The sequence below is a fragment of the Neopsephotus bourkii genome, unplaced genomic scaffold, assembly GCF_033783945.1.
Source record: "Neopsephotus bourkii isolate Nb327-2 ecotype Australia unplaced genomic scaffold, CSIRO-AGI_Nbou_v1 NB_1248, whole genome shotgun sequence".
Taxonomy (NCBI): Eukaryota; Metazoa; Chordata; class Aves; order Psittaciformes; family Psittacidae; genus Neopsephotus; species Neopsephotus bourkii.
In genome coordinates this window covers 1,759,593-1,777,547 of record NW_026901733.1, presented here as the reverse complement: position 1 = coordinate 1,777,547, position 17,955 = coordinate 1,759,593, and the positions used below count along the sequence as shown (strand labels likewise).

At 36.3% G+C, this 17,955-nt stretch overlaps 1 protein-coding gene across 3 annotated transcripts in view; it reads left to right on the top strand.

Moving 5' to 3' along the window:
- NETO1 (neuropilin and tolloid like 1) overlaps positions 1 to 17,955 on the top strand; it is a 65,966-nt gene that overhangs the window by 23,110 nt on the left and 24,901 nt on the right. For all 3 annotated transcript variants that reach the window (XR_009727101.1, XM_061364661.1, XM_061364662.1), the window contains exons 5-6: positions 11,715 to 11,756; positions 11,871 to 11,998. Coding sequence is in view for 2 of the 3 variants with exons in the window: in XM_061364661.1 (XP_061220645.1) it covers positions 11,715 to 11,756; positions 11,871 to 11,998 (170 nt within the window). In the remaining variant the exon portion in view is untranslated. The remainder of the gene's footprint in view (positions 1 to 11,714; positions 11,757 to 11,870; positions 11,999 to 17,955) is intronic.

Here is a 17,955-nt window from a genome sequence, read left to right as displayed (position 1 = left end):
CTCCACAAACAAGAGATACCTATGGAAAGCCAAGATGATCTTTAGTATCTTGCTTTTTCTGAAAAAATCTCATCTCTTCATTTGCTGATTTAGGAACTTAGTAAATGTCAAAACTGAGGAGTAGCTGCCTTTATTGCACACCTTTCCAATAATGAGGAAACTCAGATCTCTTGAGCCTGAGCTAGTTCAGCTGCAGATCTTTCAAAGAATGGGGTCTGTCTTCCGTGCTGCATGTTGTTGACAGCTATGACTATTTATGAGTAGTTTATTTACTGTTTGCTCATTTATTCAGGAATCTGCAGACATTTAAAGCACCTATATTCTCTGTTCATTCGCTTTCTTAATTCATTTAGAACCAAGCATGAAGACATTTAGATGGTGAAACATCTGTTGAAATAAGCAATCATTTAAGCGAAAGAACTGCATTTAGGAAGATTCAAATTCCAGTTTATTTTCATTGTGAACCTGCCACTTTGCTATCTTTCAGTTATTTTTTTCACAGTTGTGTTGTCTGCTGTTTCTTTTCCCTTTAACTAAAAAGGCAAAAAACCCCAAAACCAAAATAGAAAACTTGATTGTTGCTAGATATTGCATGCTAATGATATTTTTTTATGTTATTGTTATATGTAAATATTTAAAGCTACTTTCAAAACTTTCATTCATAATTATTGAATGAAAACTACAGGATTCCTTAATCCTTCCTGTCTTCCTAGTTCTCACTGCAGCACAGTGTTCATTTAGCTAGTTTAGTCTGATGCATAAAAGCATTATCTACGACGTCATACAATAAAAAAAAAACAACCCACACCAAACCTCATCTGAAAAGAACAAATTCTTCTCTGGTTTAAGACTGAGACTTCTATTAATACCAATGTACCTCGATTCATAGGCAGGCAGGTTGGGTCTATGCTTGTATTCTGGTCTGCCATGATATATTCCATCTGAGTTAATCATGGTTTGCAATCATGTGGACATACAGTCTAATTGAAAATCCTTCATTAAAAATGTTAGTTATACATAATCAATTCAGGTCACATTCCTGTGAGCACAATTATTTCTGCCTTTATCAATTTTCAAGACAGATATTTTGTTTCTTATTAAAAAATAATGATGTAATAAATACCACAAATATTTAAGTATACAAATATCTTTCTTTTGAAATTGAGAGATCCAGTGCCCTAAAATTATCTTGTTCTGAAGACTTTTCTCTGCTATGCCAAATGCGCATTGTTTACTTGATCATAGCATAGTCTGCAACTGCCTAGGTGAATGACTGTCTGGCATAAGTATTTCCTCAAATAGGTTTCTAGAAGAGAATTTAACTTCAGTGAGACAAAATGTTTTGGTCTGTAGTGCACAATCTAAAATGGACTATAGATGAATTTATTTTTTTTGTTAGAAGTTTAGGGTGATGTAATTTACCAAGCAATTAAATGTCATCAAAGAGAATTAATTCATTGCAAAATAATTAAGCAAGTGCTTTTGATCAACATTTAAAAAAATACTGCTTCAGAGATCATTCCACGCTAGAGATGCGGAAAGTTTATTTGGATACTTTGATGTCAAAAGACTATATCTAATACCCAGCAGTTTGTGTTAAGAAAGATTGCTTGCGTCATTAGTAAGATGATGGGAACAGAATTGCCAAATATTTTCTGATAATTGTTTTAAGTAAACTGGTGTCTGTAGCACATCCATTATTAAAAATGTGTAATAGCATGACAGAAGCAGGCAGCATGAAACGTGTTATTCTAGTCACATATCAGTCCCCTAGATGACACTGAGAAGGCAAAAGATGTTGTGTAACAGGACTTACAAACATCATTTGCCAGATGTTATCTGATAGTTGAAGCTCAAGAGACAATGTTATCAAATCTGCTGGTTGCAGTATGTGGGTTAATAAAAGATTGTATGATACCACTTCTTGTTTTCTCTTGATTTTTTTGCTTTATTTTTATTCCTGTATCTTATTTCTCAACTTGGTGTGAAATTTAATATTAACAGAATGTAGAAAAACATGTTTAAAAATACTGTTTTCTTTAATGCTAATTTCATTATGTGGATTAGGCAGGTGGTTACTAACTGCTGCCAACTATGAAGTCCATACTGAAATTATATAAAATAAGTTTATAGGTTGTGGGTTTTTAAATAAAATGCATGCTGTCTTAGTAGTTTAAAAATCAGATTTGGGTAATTTGAATCTCTGTATTTGCATGTCCTCTCCCCTGAGGAATCATTTGTAGTATTAATATAGTTGTTTGTATTCCAGAACATTTTGTATACACATATAGATAATGATTTTATAGCACTTTGAAATTAAAGGGTCTATTTATCTATTTATTTATTTATTTTATTGCTAGAGCTTTAAATGACTCTTTCAAATAAAGCTAAGAAAAATCCTGCTGTTTGGCAGACAAAAACTTGATCTGGTCAAATGAAATTTAATTATTTTGTTCTTGTTGAATAAGCAGCTGACCCGTACTTAACAATCCTGAGTGCTGTGACTGACCGTCATGTTTGTCCTCCTGCTGCTGAAAGTGAAAACTGCCTGATAACTCATTTCTTCTGAATATTGCCACATCAGAAGAACTGGCCAATCTCTAATCAGTACCCACTCTGCTGTTCTTTTCCCAGTCTCTTCAGCCAGTTAATGGCAGTATTGGATATTGTATGAAGTAGACATAAGGACTTAGGAACACTGCTTTTTCAGAGTGTGATTCAGTGAATCACAGTGTCTTTTTCATGGTGATTGTGATGCAGAAGGCCGATTTTCATTGTCTATATGAGGCTGAGCCAGTCAATCAGTATAGCACTCAATAAACCAATTGCTGAATTCAGTTTAGATTGTGGGCCTAAATCTGCTTCTGTTAGAATCAATATTAAGAATGTAAGTAAATCCAGTAGAAATCAGATCGTTGATTCAGACTGGTAGCTTTTGAATAGAGAGGGAAAACTGAAAATGTGTTTAATTCCATGGAAACTACAATTTTTTAACATAAATTTACAAATTAGAATAATAGAATTAAAAAATCACTAACCTATACTGGATACAATCACTGTTTAGAGATAGTTGGCTCACTAGATTCTGGGTTGAGGAAAAGTTAGCAGTAACTGAGATTTTATAGACACAAATATAACTATGCAAACTCTACAGATCTCTAATTATTCCAGACCCATTTGTTTGCTTACGTTCATGACAAGCCAGTTTGATAATTATTTAGTGAACACAGAACATGTGGCATAAATGATACTCAAAGAGCACTGAGAATCTGTTAGAAGGATCTTGTTTAAAGAAAAAGTCTAAAAGGTTGAAGACAATACCTTTTGATTCAGAATTTATCATCTTGTTTTTTTTCACGTGGGCATATGACAAAACATCTTCCTGTTACTGATGAATCTTTACTCACTAAGTGGAAACTATTTTGGGCTAGGGTTGGTAGGAATTGTTTTTGTTTTGGTTAAATGCATAGTAAAGCATACAGTAGGGGTTTCCTCATCAAAATAGTTAAAGTTCCAGTTGACCTGTTGTTTTTTTCTAACAGATTATGTTAGGTCACTGTTAGCAAGTAATCATAGTCCGGGGTGTTCTCTGGCACTTTAAATTGCATGAAATTGAAGAAGAATGATCTGTTTGAACAGAAGGGAATGTCACTCTCATGAAGCTGTAACCAACAGGAAACAGATGAAATGCAAGGCCAAAAACCTAACTGTAAAGCCTTTCTTAAGCAAGAATTTATGAAAGTATTTTACTCACATAATCTCAGGAGAGGTTCAATTTCATAATACTGGAAAGAGTGGAGGGATTATTGGTCCCTTTCTGTATAGTTGTTATTTCCTTTTAATATGTGAATGTTAACTTGTATTAAAAAAAAAATAAAATAAGTTTGTGGGTAAATTAAACAGGAATTCGCAGCTTAAGACACAGAGTTATCTTCCTCCTGAAACAGTTCCTCAAAAAAAGCTGGTACCCTATGCTGTTACAAAGTTGAAGAAAAGAAGGTGCAAGATTATCGCCAAGAAAACTCCACAGTATTCTGTATAGCTCCCTGAAAGCACAATTTCTAGGCATAAAATATAAAAGTAGCAGAACAAAAAGGAAAGCTCTGATGTCACTGATAGCTATGCTACTATGAATGCAGTTGTTTCTAGCACAGGGTGTTGATATGCCTTCCCCAGCAATTCATTGACTATGTGGCTTTTAGAGTTCCTCCTTTCGATCACTGAAAATATCTGTGGTGGGCACATAAAATTACAATTAGTGTTGACAGTTTTGCTTAATGAATGGATTTCACTCTTCCTTTAATATGTTCTAGTTTTGGTTGGTTTTATTTTTTTTTTTTTTATTCTTCCTAAAGGAAGACAGCATTCAGGATCCAGTGGGGATGAAAACTTAGAATTCTCCCCTTGATCCCAAACATCGTAAGATTTATGCTCTGCATATTGAATATATTTTAAAAACATCCTGTGACACTGGCTTTTGGAATCATACAAAGATTTTGGAATCATACTTTTATAGGAGAGCAGTACAACATAATTTAGCCAATAACTTTCAAAAATCTAGCAGTTGTACAGTAAGGTAATGAATAGCTTTTTGTCTATGACTCTTTCCCTTGTTTCCATTTTAAGATCATATTTTCTGGAGTATTGTGTCTGGTTCATCTCTTTTTGGCATCTTACATGGTCAGATGATTAAGCAATCTGTAGTTTTTACAAACACAACTCAGCTTCCTTCCAGTACTCTCTTGACACAGTTATTCATTTTAGCGAAAGCCCACCTCATGCTTTGCTAGGCTGTAATAGAAAAATACTGGAGACAGTGCAAGGAATCTCTTGGTGGACAGTAAACTATTCACACATGGAAGCTAGAGGAGGTATTTGTGTTTATCATGTGAGATACAATTTTCTTTGAAAAGACTCCTATAGCATACATGCCTTAGCTGGCGTGGCCAGCTACAGCAGAAAAATGTTAGTAGGTGTAAACACTGTGCTGATATTTCTGTTTGTAGTGGAAATGTGTCTTAATGTGTGGTCAACTACAGGTTATTCAGTACTGTTTGAAGTAGCACAAGTAATATATTCTATTAACTATAATAGCTGAAAAAGTATTGGAAACATTGCAATGAATTTATTTATTCTATTGAATGTTCTGAGGTAAAAGTAGGAGAAAACATTTTTGCTAAAATAAAACAACAAATTTATATCACCAAGTGTCCAGGGTTCAGCTGTAACAATTATTTTCCTTCCTAGTAGCAGTGCTGTGTTTCAGCTTTAGCCTGAGAACAATGCTGATAACACACCAATATTTTTTAGTTGTTGCTAAGTAATGTTTAGCCTGATCAAGGACTTTGTAGCCTCTCATGCTCTGCAGTGAGGAGGGGCACAAGAAGCCAAGAGGGGAACAGAGACAGGACAGCTGATCCAAACTAGCCTCAGGGGTATTCCATGCCCAGTATATAAACTTAAGGGAGTTACCCAGAAGGCCCAGATCGCTGCTCAGGTGATGAGCAGTTGCATTTTGCATCACTTGTGTTTATTGTTTTTTTTCTTTTCCCTTTTTAGCTCTGTATTCTCTCCACTTGTTATTTCCCTTATCATTCTTATTATTGGTGGCAGTAGTAGTTTTGTATTATACCTTAGTTACTGGACTGTTCTAATTGCAAACCATGAGATTTACATTCTTTCAATCCTATTCCCTATACTGCCTGGAGGGGAGGGGGGGTGAGGGGGCGGGGAAGAGGAAGTGAGCTAACAGGTGCTTAGTTCTGAGTTACTGGCTCGGCTTAAACCACAACACAAAGTTATTCCCACAAGTTCCCTCTGTCCTGAGAAATTCACTCCATGGACTGATGGACTCTGAAAAGAATATGCAGATTTAGCACTCAATGACAGCTAGCAATTACCACGTATAAATTGATAAAATCTGAAGAAATAATTTCTAGCAACCAGTTGTGGCTAAGCCCTCTGGATCATTTTTCCCTATTCTTCTGCCATGAACTTAAAGTGCTATTTCTTGGGCTGGTCTAGTAGTCGTTTATAACAAATCAATGAGACAAATGTCAAGCCTCACTAGTGTTGTGCTAAAATTGCATGACTAAGCTATGCTTTTTGTTTAACATCATTCAGGAAAAGCTCTGTAGCACTTTTATGTTGTACATCAGTCTTCCTAGTGAAGTTCAGAGACCATTAGTCAATCACAGAAAGCCACTGGGATATTATCTTGGGGAGATGCACTGACTGATAGTCAGTCCTGGCGTTGTCAGCTGCACTGTTGCAGCAAGGCTGCATTGCTCATTCAGTCTTGTTTCATACAGTCTCGGGCATCTAGTAGATAAAGGTATATGCAGTCCCTGAAATATTTGTCATAAGATCATTTTTCCCTGTGTTTCCCCACACAGGGTTCTGCATAAGGATAATATGATGTCTAATTGGAGCACTCAGCCACTAGAAATATATTACAGAATAGAAATGATCCACCAAATAATTCCACACATATCATCAAGCTGGAGCATGACACTTGCCCACCCATTCTTACTCTCCTTTCCCACAAGAACTGCAACAATTACAGTTTCACATGAAAGAACTCAAAGGTGGTAAGTGCAAAAGCAAATGCGAATATGACTTTTGCTATTTCACCTTGAAGTTCTACCTGCTATTAGATGAGCAAGAAGTCATAAGAAGACAAATAAGCCAAAAAGTTTTGTACTCTGGAGAATTTTGAGAAATGTTTTTGAGGAAGTAGCTCCATAACGAGATTTTGTCTTGCCTTTGCTGATCTGACACACAACAAAGTACACTAAAGCTACTACTTGTCTTAAGAATAGCTTTTATAAATGGATTCTGCAGCATTGCAATCCTATGCAATGCTGCATATGATTATATGAACTATAATCGTATTTAGAAAAAGACAGCCAACCTGCTATACTTATTTTAACCAGATTCCTCTTATTGAAATAACACAAACTGCCATGCAGAAGTTTGACTTCCAAATCATTTTGTTTTGTTTTAGTTTTTCTTTTGTCACATTTACTTATCTCAGTTAAACTCACAAAGTATCTTTATAGTATAATTAATATATTAGATTGGTTTACAGACTGCACTGCTATAGTGACCTCATTAATATGAGATACACTGCAACTGTGAGCAGTAGCTAGACATTTGTATACCAGAAGTTAATTCTTGTTCTTCAACATATATTTGGAAATGAAAAGGCGGTATCACCAGAAAGTGGAAATCCATGTCTTTGCATAACTTCTTGCTAAGACAACTTGAACTGAGCAGACAAAAAGCGCCTGAGTGAACTCTATTGTAACAGACATGTGATTGAAGAGGTTGCACCTAGCTTTCTCTTTTCATTCATACAAAGGCAGGCTTTGACATTTTAGCCTGCTTGCCTCTCTTGTCTACTCTGTAAACTGTCTAGAACAGGGTCTTTCTCCATTTTAAATTTTGTTTGGCTGGGAGCCATGTTATAAAGAACTCTTAAGAGCATAGGTCTCAAACAGTGTTTGGATTATCTGATATGTGTACCAAAATCCCAGCAGTGGAAGTTTCAGAAAGACTTTCAGAGCTGAAAACATTTATCAGGACAAATTTCATTTTCAACTAACAAGACAATTTGTATATTTTTGCACATTTATTTCACTTAGTATTATTTCTACTAAATACATTTCCATTATTCTGTCCAGCAGAAAAGCTAAGCCCCCTTTGTCCAGCTCACAGAAAATGTTTACTTATAGACATGTTTTTCTATTTTAAAATTGTTTTAGTGATTCTTTGAGCAGATTTTTAAGCTTTTAAATTCTTTTGGTCATCATCTTCCAGTATTTTTGCTGTATCATCAAATACTAGGAAGCAACCACATAAAATACTGTAGAATAATCTGGCTGTTCTGTATTGAGTTTGGCAAGATCTGCTTTTGCAGAGAATTATATTTCATTCCTCAAGATGGCAAAACTGGTTTAAGCTCCTAGAAATCATTGTAAAAGAACTTGATTTCAAAAACTTGAAAATAAATAGCTGGTGGCTTGCTGAATACTGCAATTCTCTTTACTTTTCCATGAGCATTTACATGTAAAATCAGGTCTCTAAAAGACCCATATGCATTTGTTAAAAATCTGTTAAATATTGATAGGTAGAAGTTGAATGCCTGTTTCTAGTCAGTCAGAAACAAGAAAATGAAAAGACATAGCTACATCTGTCTCTTGAATGAGTAAAAATATTTTCCATGTTTATCATTAGGAAATGTTTTCTACATATTGTGTCTATTTTGTGTATATAACTATTAAAAAGAGATTTTTTTTTGTATTCACGAACAGCAGAAAGCCCTTTTATATTTCAGACATCAACCCTTTGTAATGTATAGTTTGATCAAATAATTCCTTCATTTCTCATTTGTAGAAGAAAAGAAAGAAAAATACTGCAAAAGTTAATCACAGTCATGTTTTGTACCTGCACCAGGATTCTGTGGCGCACATTTCCTGCATCTTGACTTCTGACCATACAGTAATTGCTTGTATTCTTTACTGTATGTACTGTACTTCAGTAATTGTGTGTATAATTGTTGCAGTTAAGTATATTCTAGCCAAGCTATGCTATGGAACACACCAGCTCAATATTCCTTTTTGGATTCGCCATCCCTGGAAGTGTTCAGGGCCAGGTTGGGCAGGGCCTTGAGCAACCTAGTCTAGTAGAAGGTGTCCCTACTCATGGCAGAGGGGCTGGAAGTAGATGCTCTTAGGATCCTTTCCAACCCTAGGCATTCTATGATTCTATGATTTGTCTAAGCTCTGCTAATATCTTAGATTTTTTGGCTAGGTTTTTTTCAGTATTAGCCCATTCCAGTGTTTATTATAGAATCACAGGATCACAAAATGGCTGGAGTTAGAAGGCACCCCTGGAGTACCTCCTGTAAACCCCTCTTTTCAAGCAGGGTCTTATAGAGCTCCTTGCCCAGGACCATGTCTAGACAGCTTTTGAATATCTTCAAGGATGGAGACTCCACAACCTCTCTGGGCAACCTGTGCCAGTGCTCAGAAGCCCTCACAGTGGAGAGTGTTTCCTGATGTTCAGACAGAACCTTCTGTGTTTCAATGTGTGCCCATTGTGGTTTTTTCTGTCACTGGATACCACTGAAAAGAGCCTGGGTCCATCTTCTTTGCACCCTCCATTCTGATATTTACACACTTTAGTGGGATCACCTCTGACCCTTCTTCTCCAGGCTGAACAGTCCCAGCTCTCTCAGCCTTTTGTCATATGAGAGGTGCTTCAGTCCCTTAATCAGCTATATGATCCTTTGCTGGACTGTCTCCAGTAGCTTTTGTACTGGGAGCTCAGAACTGGACACAGCACTACCAGTGCTGAGGGAAGGAGCACCTCCCTCAGCCTTTTGGCAGCACTCCTAATACAGCCGAGGATATTTGTGGTCTTATTTGCCCTAAGGCCACCATTATGGGCTCATGTTCTACTTGGTGTCTATCAGGATTCCCAAGAGCTTTTTTGCAAGGCTACTTTCTATCTGAGTGGACCCAGCATATACTGGTATATGAGGTTGCTCTTCCCCAGGTGAAGGTATTTGTGCTTCTGCTTGTCGAACTTCATAAGGTCCCTGTCAGTCCATTGCTCCAACCTGTGGATGGCAGCATGACCCTGGACTCCTCCCAGTTTTGTTATCAGTGAACTTGCTGAGGGTACACTCTGCCTCATCACCTAGATCATTAATGAAGACGTTAAACAGGATTGGACCAAGTACTGACCCCTTGGGTACACTACTGCTTGCTGGCCTCCAACTAGACTTTATGCTGCTGATTCCCACCATCATGTGCCTGGTTGTTCAACTAGTTTCCAGTTCACCCCTCTGTCTGGTCATCCACAGTATTTTTTTTTACTGATAAAGGAAATTATAGATTAGCACCATTTTCTTCTTTATTTACTTTAAAGTTTCTCATTCTGCTTGTTTGCCAGTAAATCTAAATAACCTGGCACTGATTTTACACCTTATAAAAAGTTTCAAATGTAGTTCTGTGCTTCACAGAGGATTTACAGAAAAGATTACAGTAACTAAACATTGCAGGAATCCATTATTTGTGGAATCAGTTGCAATATATCACCAAAGGAGATTTCTGGATAACCTTTATTTTGTTGGCTTTGTTTGGTTTTTGAAAAAAGACATCCAATGCTTCAGAAAGAGCCACAGATATTCTCTTGGATGCAAGATCTTCAATTTATATAACATTTACACATTTTCACATTTCTTATGAAAATTCATGTGTTTCTTTTTACATGTTTCCTCCATTAAGGTGATCCCATAAAAAAAAATTCTGTGTATTGCATTCCCCTCAAGGCCTATTGCCTCCCATTTTTCTTTTTCATTACAGGTGATTAATCTTATTTTTAAGGGAAAAAAAAATCTGTCTTGGGAGGTTTTCCTAATGGGAGCATGATTTTCATTAAGACTATCTGTCTGTTGGAAGATATAGCCAGTCACTCTTTAGATATCATTAAAAGGGTTCTGACTCAGCCAGACTAATAATAACAACTTGATTGAATTACATACCAAAGAGCTGCTGAAGTATAACCTGTTTAATGGTAGACTATTCAAAAAACCGAACAAACCACCACCAACAAGCATTTGCTGGTTAAATATGCTTAAACATGGTTTAATTTTCATCATCTCCGATAACGCTTTATTTACACATTCCTGTTCCATTATAAGAATTTTGGTATACTATCAATGTTTAATGAAGTGTATCACCTAAGGTGTCATAGATTCTATTTCACTAACACTCTTGAGATGTCGAAAGGTTGCACAAAGACTTTTTCTTTTAATTCTGAGCAAGATCTACCATATTTCTAGCATTCTAACAGATTGAACACTTTAGTGTTCATTGTTACCAATGTTACTGAATTGTTAACAAATAAGAACTTCCTTTCAGAATTGTTTCATGGGTCAAATTTCATGGTCTAGATTACATTTCAGCCTGGATTCTTGCTGCTTGCACTCCTTTATAGGAAAACTTCATATGGGAGAAATCTTGTCAATACCTTTTTCTTCTTTCCTCCTCTGTACTTTGCTAATGTTGGAGTGTTTTTACTAAATCAGAGTGATCCTTGCAAATTTAGCAAAATGAATAAATCTAATGATTTGGATGGTAATTTGAACCAATAGTCAAAGTAGGTTTCCTTTTGGTATATTGCTTTCAGCACTAGATATCAACATCTGAGGACATTAACTCAAGTATTTCAGTACATGTAGTGTTGTTGGTTAACATATCTATCTATTGATCCATAAAACTGCTTGACAATTAATGCTAATTACCTCCTCAGTCATATTTGCAGTCCCTTAAGTTCATGAGTATTTACTCATGATTTATATTGTGCAACTGAAAAAGATAACTGGGAAAAACAAAAGCAGCCTGGTTATAGAACAACAGTTTTAAAAAGTGATCTTACAACTCCAGTTTTTGAACTCTTCAGAGACAGAGAGAGGCAAATGCAGCATTTCATAACAGAAAAAAAAACACCCACAACAGTCTTGGTCTAATAGTATCATTAATTTCTGCATTACTAATTAATGTGTTGCCATAGTTTTGAAACATTTCTTATTTCTGAGAAATATAAGCATAATTATATTATGAAGTGCATTGTCAAATTTTACCACATAGACATTATAGCCAAGATATTGAACAAAATTAATTTTCTCTTTCTCAATTTTTAAGATCCAGATTTTAAGGACCTTGGTGTTTTGAAACCATTGCCAGGTTGGTATGTTGTTTTGTGTTCTTTTTTTAAACTTGGAAGCCTTTGCACTCTTCTGTAGAAAATATTTTTGTTTGCTGTTTAGGCTTCATTTTTTCTGGTATTTTGTTATTTAGTTTGTGAGTTTGAGATGGGAGGACCTGAAGGAATTGTGGAATCTGTACAAATTGTCAAAGAAGGAAAAGCTTCTGAAACTGAAGCAGTAGACTGTAAATGGTTCATCCGAGCACCACCCCGATCCAAGGTCAGTCCTTTCTCCACTTGCTGATTTGCAGTTTAATTTAAGAAATTGACTTTTCTAATATGTTGTGTGTTTCTTAGTACAGTCCGATCTTGTTTAATAACTTTACTGCTTGAACTTATAAACTATTTTTTTCCTTTTGCTGTTCAAGGGTAATTTGTCACTTTAGCAGAAACAACTTACTTTCTCTATAAATAATGATGAGGGCAGTGTTAATGGAATGTTTTTTCCATAAGTAATTTTTTTCAATTGATCTTTACTTTTTCTCATATTTTAAAAGAATCAATGTGTTTTTTTAAGTGGGAGGTAATCTTGTCACTTTAACTTTCAATATATTTCAAATAACTAATATTGAAACTACTAAGTGAACACTGCTGGCTACCTAAGATCATCATTGTTTCTCATCTGAGAACCGTGAAAAAGGAGCCAAAGTAAATTCAACCTTCCTCTGTATGAGAACTTTAGTTGTTCTGATTCAGAGCCACAGACAAAAGAGGACAGTATCCTCATTTCTTTCCCACCACAGTCAGCAAGCTGTGCCTTTGTAACAAGCAAGAAAGGGCTGCAATGAGTTTCACAATTATTTTCTTGGATTCTGAATTCCTCTCTTACCCATGGTTTATCAGTTGTTATATGGATTAATTGTTGCAGACTACGCTACCATTTCTCCTTTCTTTGCAATTGGAACAGCTTTGTGCCTCTCATCTATTTTCATTCACAACGTTAAGGACAACTCCACATGGTATTCTTTCTAGCCGTGTTTTATAGGACAGGAAGGGTTTTACAAGGTAGAATTTACATATCTACTAATCTCTGATATCTTTAAACAAATAAGGGTTATTTTAGTATATTCTCAGAGTGGATTGTACTGAATATATCTGTTTCAGCATTTGGTATCGAATGAGCAGGAGAAAGGATTTCCAGAAGAGACAAAGTTATGAATATCAGCATTTTTCTATTGTGAAAATTCAGGAATTGAGTAGTTGGCTCATAAAGACTACAGATAAATCATTTCCAGAATATACATAATTTTTTTTTTCTATTTTTTGGATAAATTCAATATTCATAGAGGTTTCTAATTAAGTAGATGAGGTTCCCACTTTGCTACAGTAAGTAGCTACAGTCTAATGACTGGCCTGACGAATCATTATTGCATATGTTACATATTTAGGTATTAGTAGAAAGAAAACAGGTAAACACAAAATTAGAGTTGTGTGTATTTATTAGAACCAGCACAATTAAATAAGCTAATAAAATTTTCCTGTAGTCTTAATTCCAGTATATGTTTGTTTGGTCAGATAATGTGATTCTGATATTCTTATTTGATCTAACATTAACATTCTGTATAATTCAGAGCCTTTCTAGAAATCCCATATTTATGTATCTGTAAGTGGGACACTTCAGTCCTGATGTAAAAATAAAAATTGTGTAGCTACATAACCATAAACTGTGTGATAGAAGAATGCCACCTTACCACTGTTGATAGAGGATTAAAGATTGTTTAGTTTTTCATTAACTTCTATACCTGTATTTAATTGAGTTGCACTTCAAAAAGCATATACCAGTAGAAGAGCAACTGGAAGAGAGAGTGATGAGAGCATTCTAGAAAACCTGAGGAAACACTGAGAGTTATTTAAGGTCATCTAGAAGATTTTGTGAATAAAAAGCTTTAATGACAAGGAAGGAATACTCTGGTGTCCATGTCTGTGTGGTAAGTCCTGGCCCTGCACTCTGAAAGATTCACGTTAGATACTAGGGAAGAAAATTTCTAACATCAGGGAGAGGATTATAAATGACTGGTTAAGGAAGTTTGTTTAGCCAGCATTGCAAGTGCAGATTAGGTGACAGTCTATGAAAAATGAGAAAAACATTACTAATCCTGCCTTTAGGAAGGAGCTCGTGCTGGGTCATCTCTTGATGAATCTTGCTGCTCCCATCTTACAGAATTCTCTGGGTAGAGAGATAGGGCAGTATAAAAGCACATAAATCAGTGTTTCCAAGCATTTGGAGTTGAAAGCTTTTTCAGCAAGCTAGGGAAAAAAAACCCAACAGTTTTCAAGCCTAGATTCCTATCAAAGTGGTAAGTCCAATTTAGCACTTGAACTTTCTTGGTGTGATTTTCACACACACAGACACATATATATATATACACATATATATACACACACACACAGACACACAGATATCTATACACACATGCACACATACATATGGTTATGGTATCATCATACTGGGACAGGCTGAACAAATTTTAAATGTCATGGAATAAAATAGTGGATAAAATAATTAAAAAAAAAACCAAACCACAAAAAAACCCCAAACTTATATGCAGTAAGATTTATTAGTAAGATTGGTCAATTGACCTGGATTGTATTGTCCATATTTTACAGTCAGCTTCCTTTGTGCTTGTCTGACCTTGAACTAATGACATATTCAGTACAGTAATTTTGTGACATCATTCTAACTTATGACATTTTGCACCAATGAAAACAGTCTTTTCTGCTAAGAACAGTAGGAACTCAGGAAAGGTCTTTAAATCCACATGTTCCTGTACTCTGGGCTGCACAGTCTGTTACTGGGAATTATGCCTAAAAGACCAGAGTTTCTCAGATATAGTTTGGGTTGGATCTTTGCATCTTGAGTTTCTTAATTAAACTGTGCCAGAATGTGGGCTGCTTGCAATTTCATTTGGCTTAAGCTCATCCAATCTAAACTGCAGAAGTAAGATCTTTCCTTGGTTTCCAATTCCAGATTCAAGCCAAGTCTGAGCAAAATATATGAGCAATGAGATCAGTCAGGGAGTATGAACTTGAATTCTCTGAGCCTGAGCTTCAAACTGACAGTCTGAGTGTAACATTGTTGCTATCCTCAGCAAGCTGGAATGGGACAGAGAATAGCAAATTTCTTGCACACACTTAAAATAGAGCCACCACTGATTACCTTATAGCACAAAGAATAAAATACCAAATATGCATGCAGAACTGAAACTTTCTTAAAGTGCAGAAGACAGCAGAATGCGGTTTAAATATTGCTTCAGTCAATACACAGACCTGGAGCCTTATATTTGACAGTGGCTGGTTGCAAAGTGTGTGTTTCATGTAATCATTTGAAGTCAGTTCCTGCTGAGTAAGGTAGCTGTGAATCTAGAGTTTAGAAATCCTGGGGGTTCTGTGCTTTGTCTAGAAGCTGACTTCTATCACTAGTCAGAGCAAAAATGGAAAATGAAGGAGGGAGCTGCTGACTGACTGTGCCAGCCCACCCAGAATAGTAAAGAGCTGGAGAAACCTCCTCATCCCGAAATTCTTGTCTAGAACAAAGCCCAAAGGAGGAAGTGGATAAGCTTATTGTACTAGGTTTTGAAAAACTTCAGACATATTATTGTCTACAGCATTGTATAAGCAAAGAATCTCTATTTATGAATAGAAAATAAGAAAATGAAAAGAATGATAGTATATTTCTCACTTTCTGTTAAGGGTGCAATGTTGGAGGAGAATATCAATGACAACTGTTTTTCTGTATTGGATGTGTCAGCAGTTTTACAAGCACCCCCAGAAGACAGAACCAAGTTTCCGATCAGGTAGCACTCCATTTGGTGGGCAACTTTCCCATCAAGGTACCATTGTGTCTTGCTTGTTCCTTGAGAGATTCTGTAGGGTAAAAAAAAACAGTCAGCACAATTGGACAGTAATAGTAATAAAACATTCACAAAGATGAAGTCCTGATGCTGGGAAAAGAACAGTAAGCAGTGCTTATAACCAGAACCTCTGGGCAGCTTGGGAAAGGGCATCCTAACTACGGACAGACAAATATGCATTTGAATCCGGTCCAGTTGAAGTCATCTATTCAAAAGGAATGAACAAATAGTGACCTCTGTATGTACACCACGAGAAAAAAAATTAAGTTGGAAGCAAGTTAAGAAAAGCGATGCCTAATTCTCCTTCCCCACCTAAGCATGCTACTAGGCAAACAAAATATCTTTACAAATTGTAGGATGCAAGACTTAACAAAAAGCTCAAGAAACTGAAAGGATTAAATAATGAGTGTCTTGTTTTGACAAATCACAGAAGTACCCTTAAACCCGAGCTGCCTGTAGGTGGGAGTTGTGGAGCTTAAACCCGAGCTGTTGTGGAGCAGTGGGAGGGGGATGCACAGCACAGGGGAGGGGGAAAGGGCAAGGGTGGCCACAGGGGCAGGACATGACCAACAAGGAGAACCAGGTGGCGCTGGCCATGGCAGCTAAGCTGTGGTGGTGGCTGAGTTTGCACATGGCCCCAGCTCAAGCCAGGCAGCAGCTTAACAATGCACAAAGCTGGGATAGTGAGAAGTGAGGCCAAGTGTGGGACAAAAGTCCCAAGTGGGACTAAGACACTTGCATATTTACAAAGGGTAGGTATTACTACCTGGTAGAGGCTCTAAATGACCTGTTTTCACAGTGGACCTTGTATCCATGTGCTTGATGAAATAGACGTTACTTTTGGTTCCAGGTGCCTGATTTAGGATTGAATATAGTCTGGAGAGACTGGGTTGTTGCACATGGATTTCTTAGGCAATTAAGAGGAAACATGCAGTGAAGCAAATTGCAAATCTACAGGTCTATATGAACCAATCTGACTAAATGAAATCATTTTCTGTTCTCAAATGTGAAGTAGAAACTTGTGCACTTGGAGGAGAGCTGAAAGAAAAAAACAGCTTAAGCTTCCAGCATTGGCAGACTAACTTATCCCTGATTTTTGGAGGCTTCTTCATCAGGTGTAAAAGAAAAGCTTAAAGTAATATACTAAAATTTAATAGAAGTCGTTTGAGTGATAATTCCTGAAATATTGCAGAAACATGGAATACAGAGTATGGAAACCCTAATATCCATTGACACTATTACAGGCTTCAGATGAGCTCTATCTCTGAAGAAAGTCTGAAGCTTGCTAATGTACAGATAAGCAAATGGTATTATGAATGAAAAAAAAACAATACATTTATATTGCAACTGTGGAACAAGGTAAACAAATGATGTTTAAAGAAGTAGAAAATACTGTTTACCTGTGTTAAATTATTAAAAATGCTTCTTTGAAACAGTTTTTGTTAGATGAGGATGCAAGGCAAGTGCGTGTGTAGAATCATGTATGTAGAATGTCTTCTAGCAGGCATGGTATACAAAAGCCAGAGTAGCACTGACAAAACCCATTTTGAGTTAGCATGGATCTATTCCATTCAAGTATAGAAAAATAACCAACCAAAGCAACCTGAAACCAAATAATTGTTAGGAAATGTGATAAAAAAGCTACTGATTAATAAAACATCTGCCAAAGAGGACAGCAGAATCAGGATGTGCTCTACAGTTTTCAGTGTTAAAAAGCAGAACAGCACCCAGGGGCTGTAAAGGTTGTCACTTGCAGGCATTCTGCCACTGTATGAGAGAAAAATGACAGTTAGAACAAATGTCAGTTACTGGGGGCTCATAAAAGTCTGAAAAAGCAAATAGGACAAAGCAAAGAAATCCAAAGAGCTTCATTTGTCCAAGAAAATGGTATTTTGATGTCTGATCCTAGCTGTGAATCACAGGGTGTTAGAAGTACCATATAAGGTTGTCACCTTTGATGGACAGTGTTCTCCAAGCCCCAGCTGAGAGGAAAATATGAGGTATGGAGTTATCTGTTTGCACAGTATGGTTCCAGACTAGTAACAGCAGGCCCCAAAATGTCAAAAAAAAAAAAAACCCAAACGCAAAAGAAAACCAAACAGAACATGTCCAGTTAATACTTTCAGGCTGAAGTGGATTAAAAAAAAAAAAAAAAAAACCAACAAAAAACCAAAACCCCAGTTCAGGATCCAAACAATAGGACAAGCTATTTTAGAAGACAAATCCAAGCATTGTAAGTAATACGTATTTTAGCTTGATATATTTCTAGCCTTCTTGCCTTATGTTGTGGTTTAACCCCAGCTGGTAACTAAGCACCACACAGCTG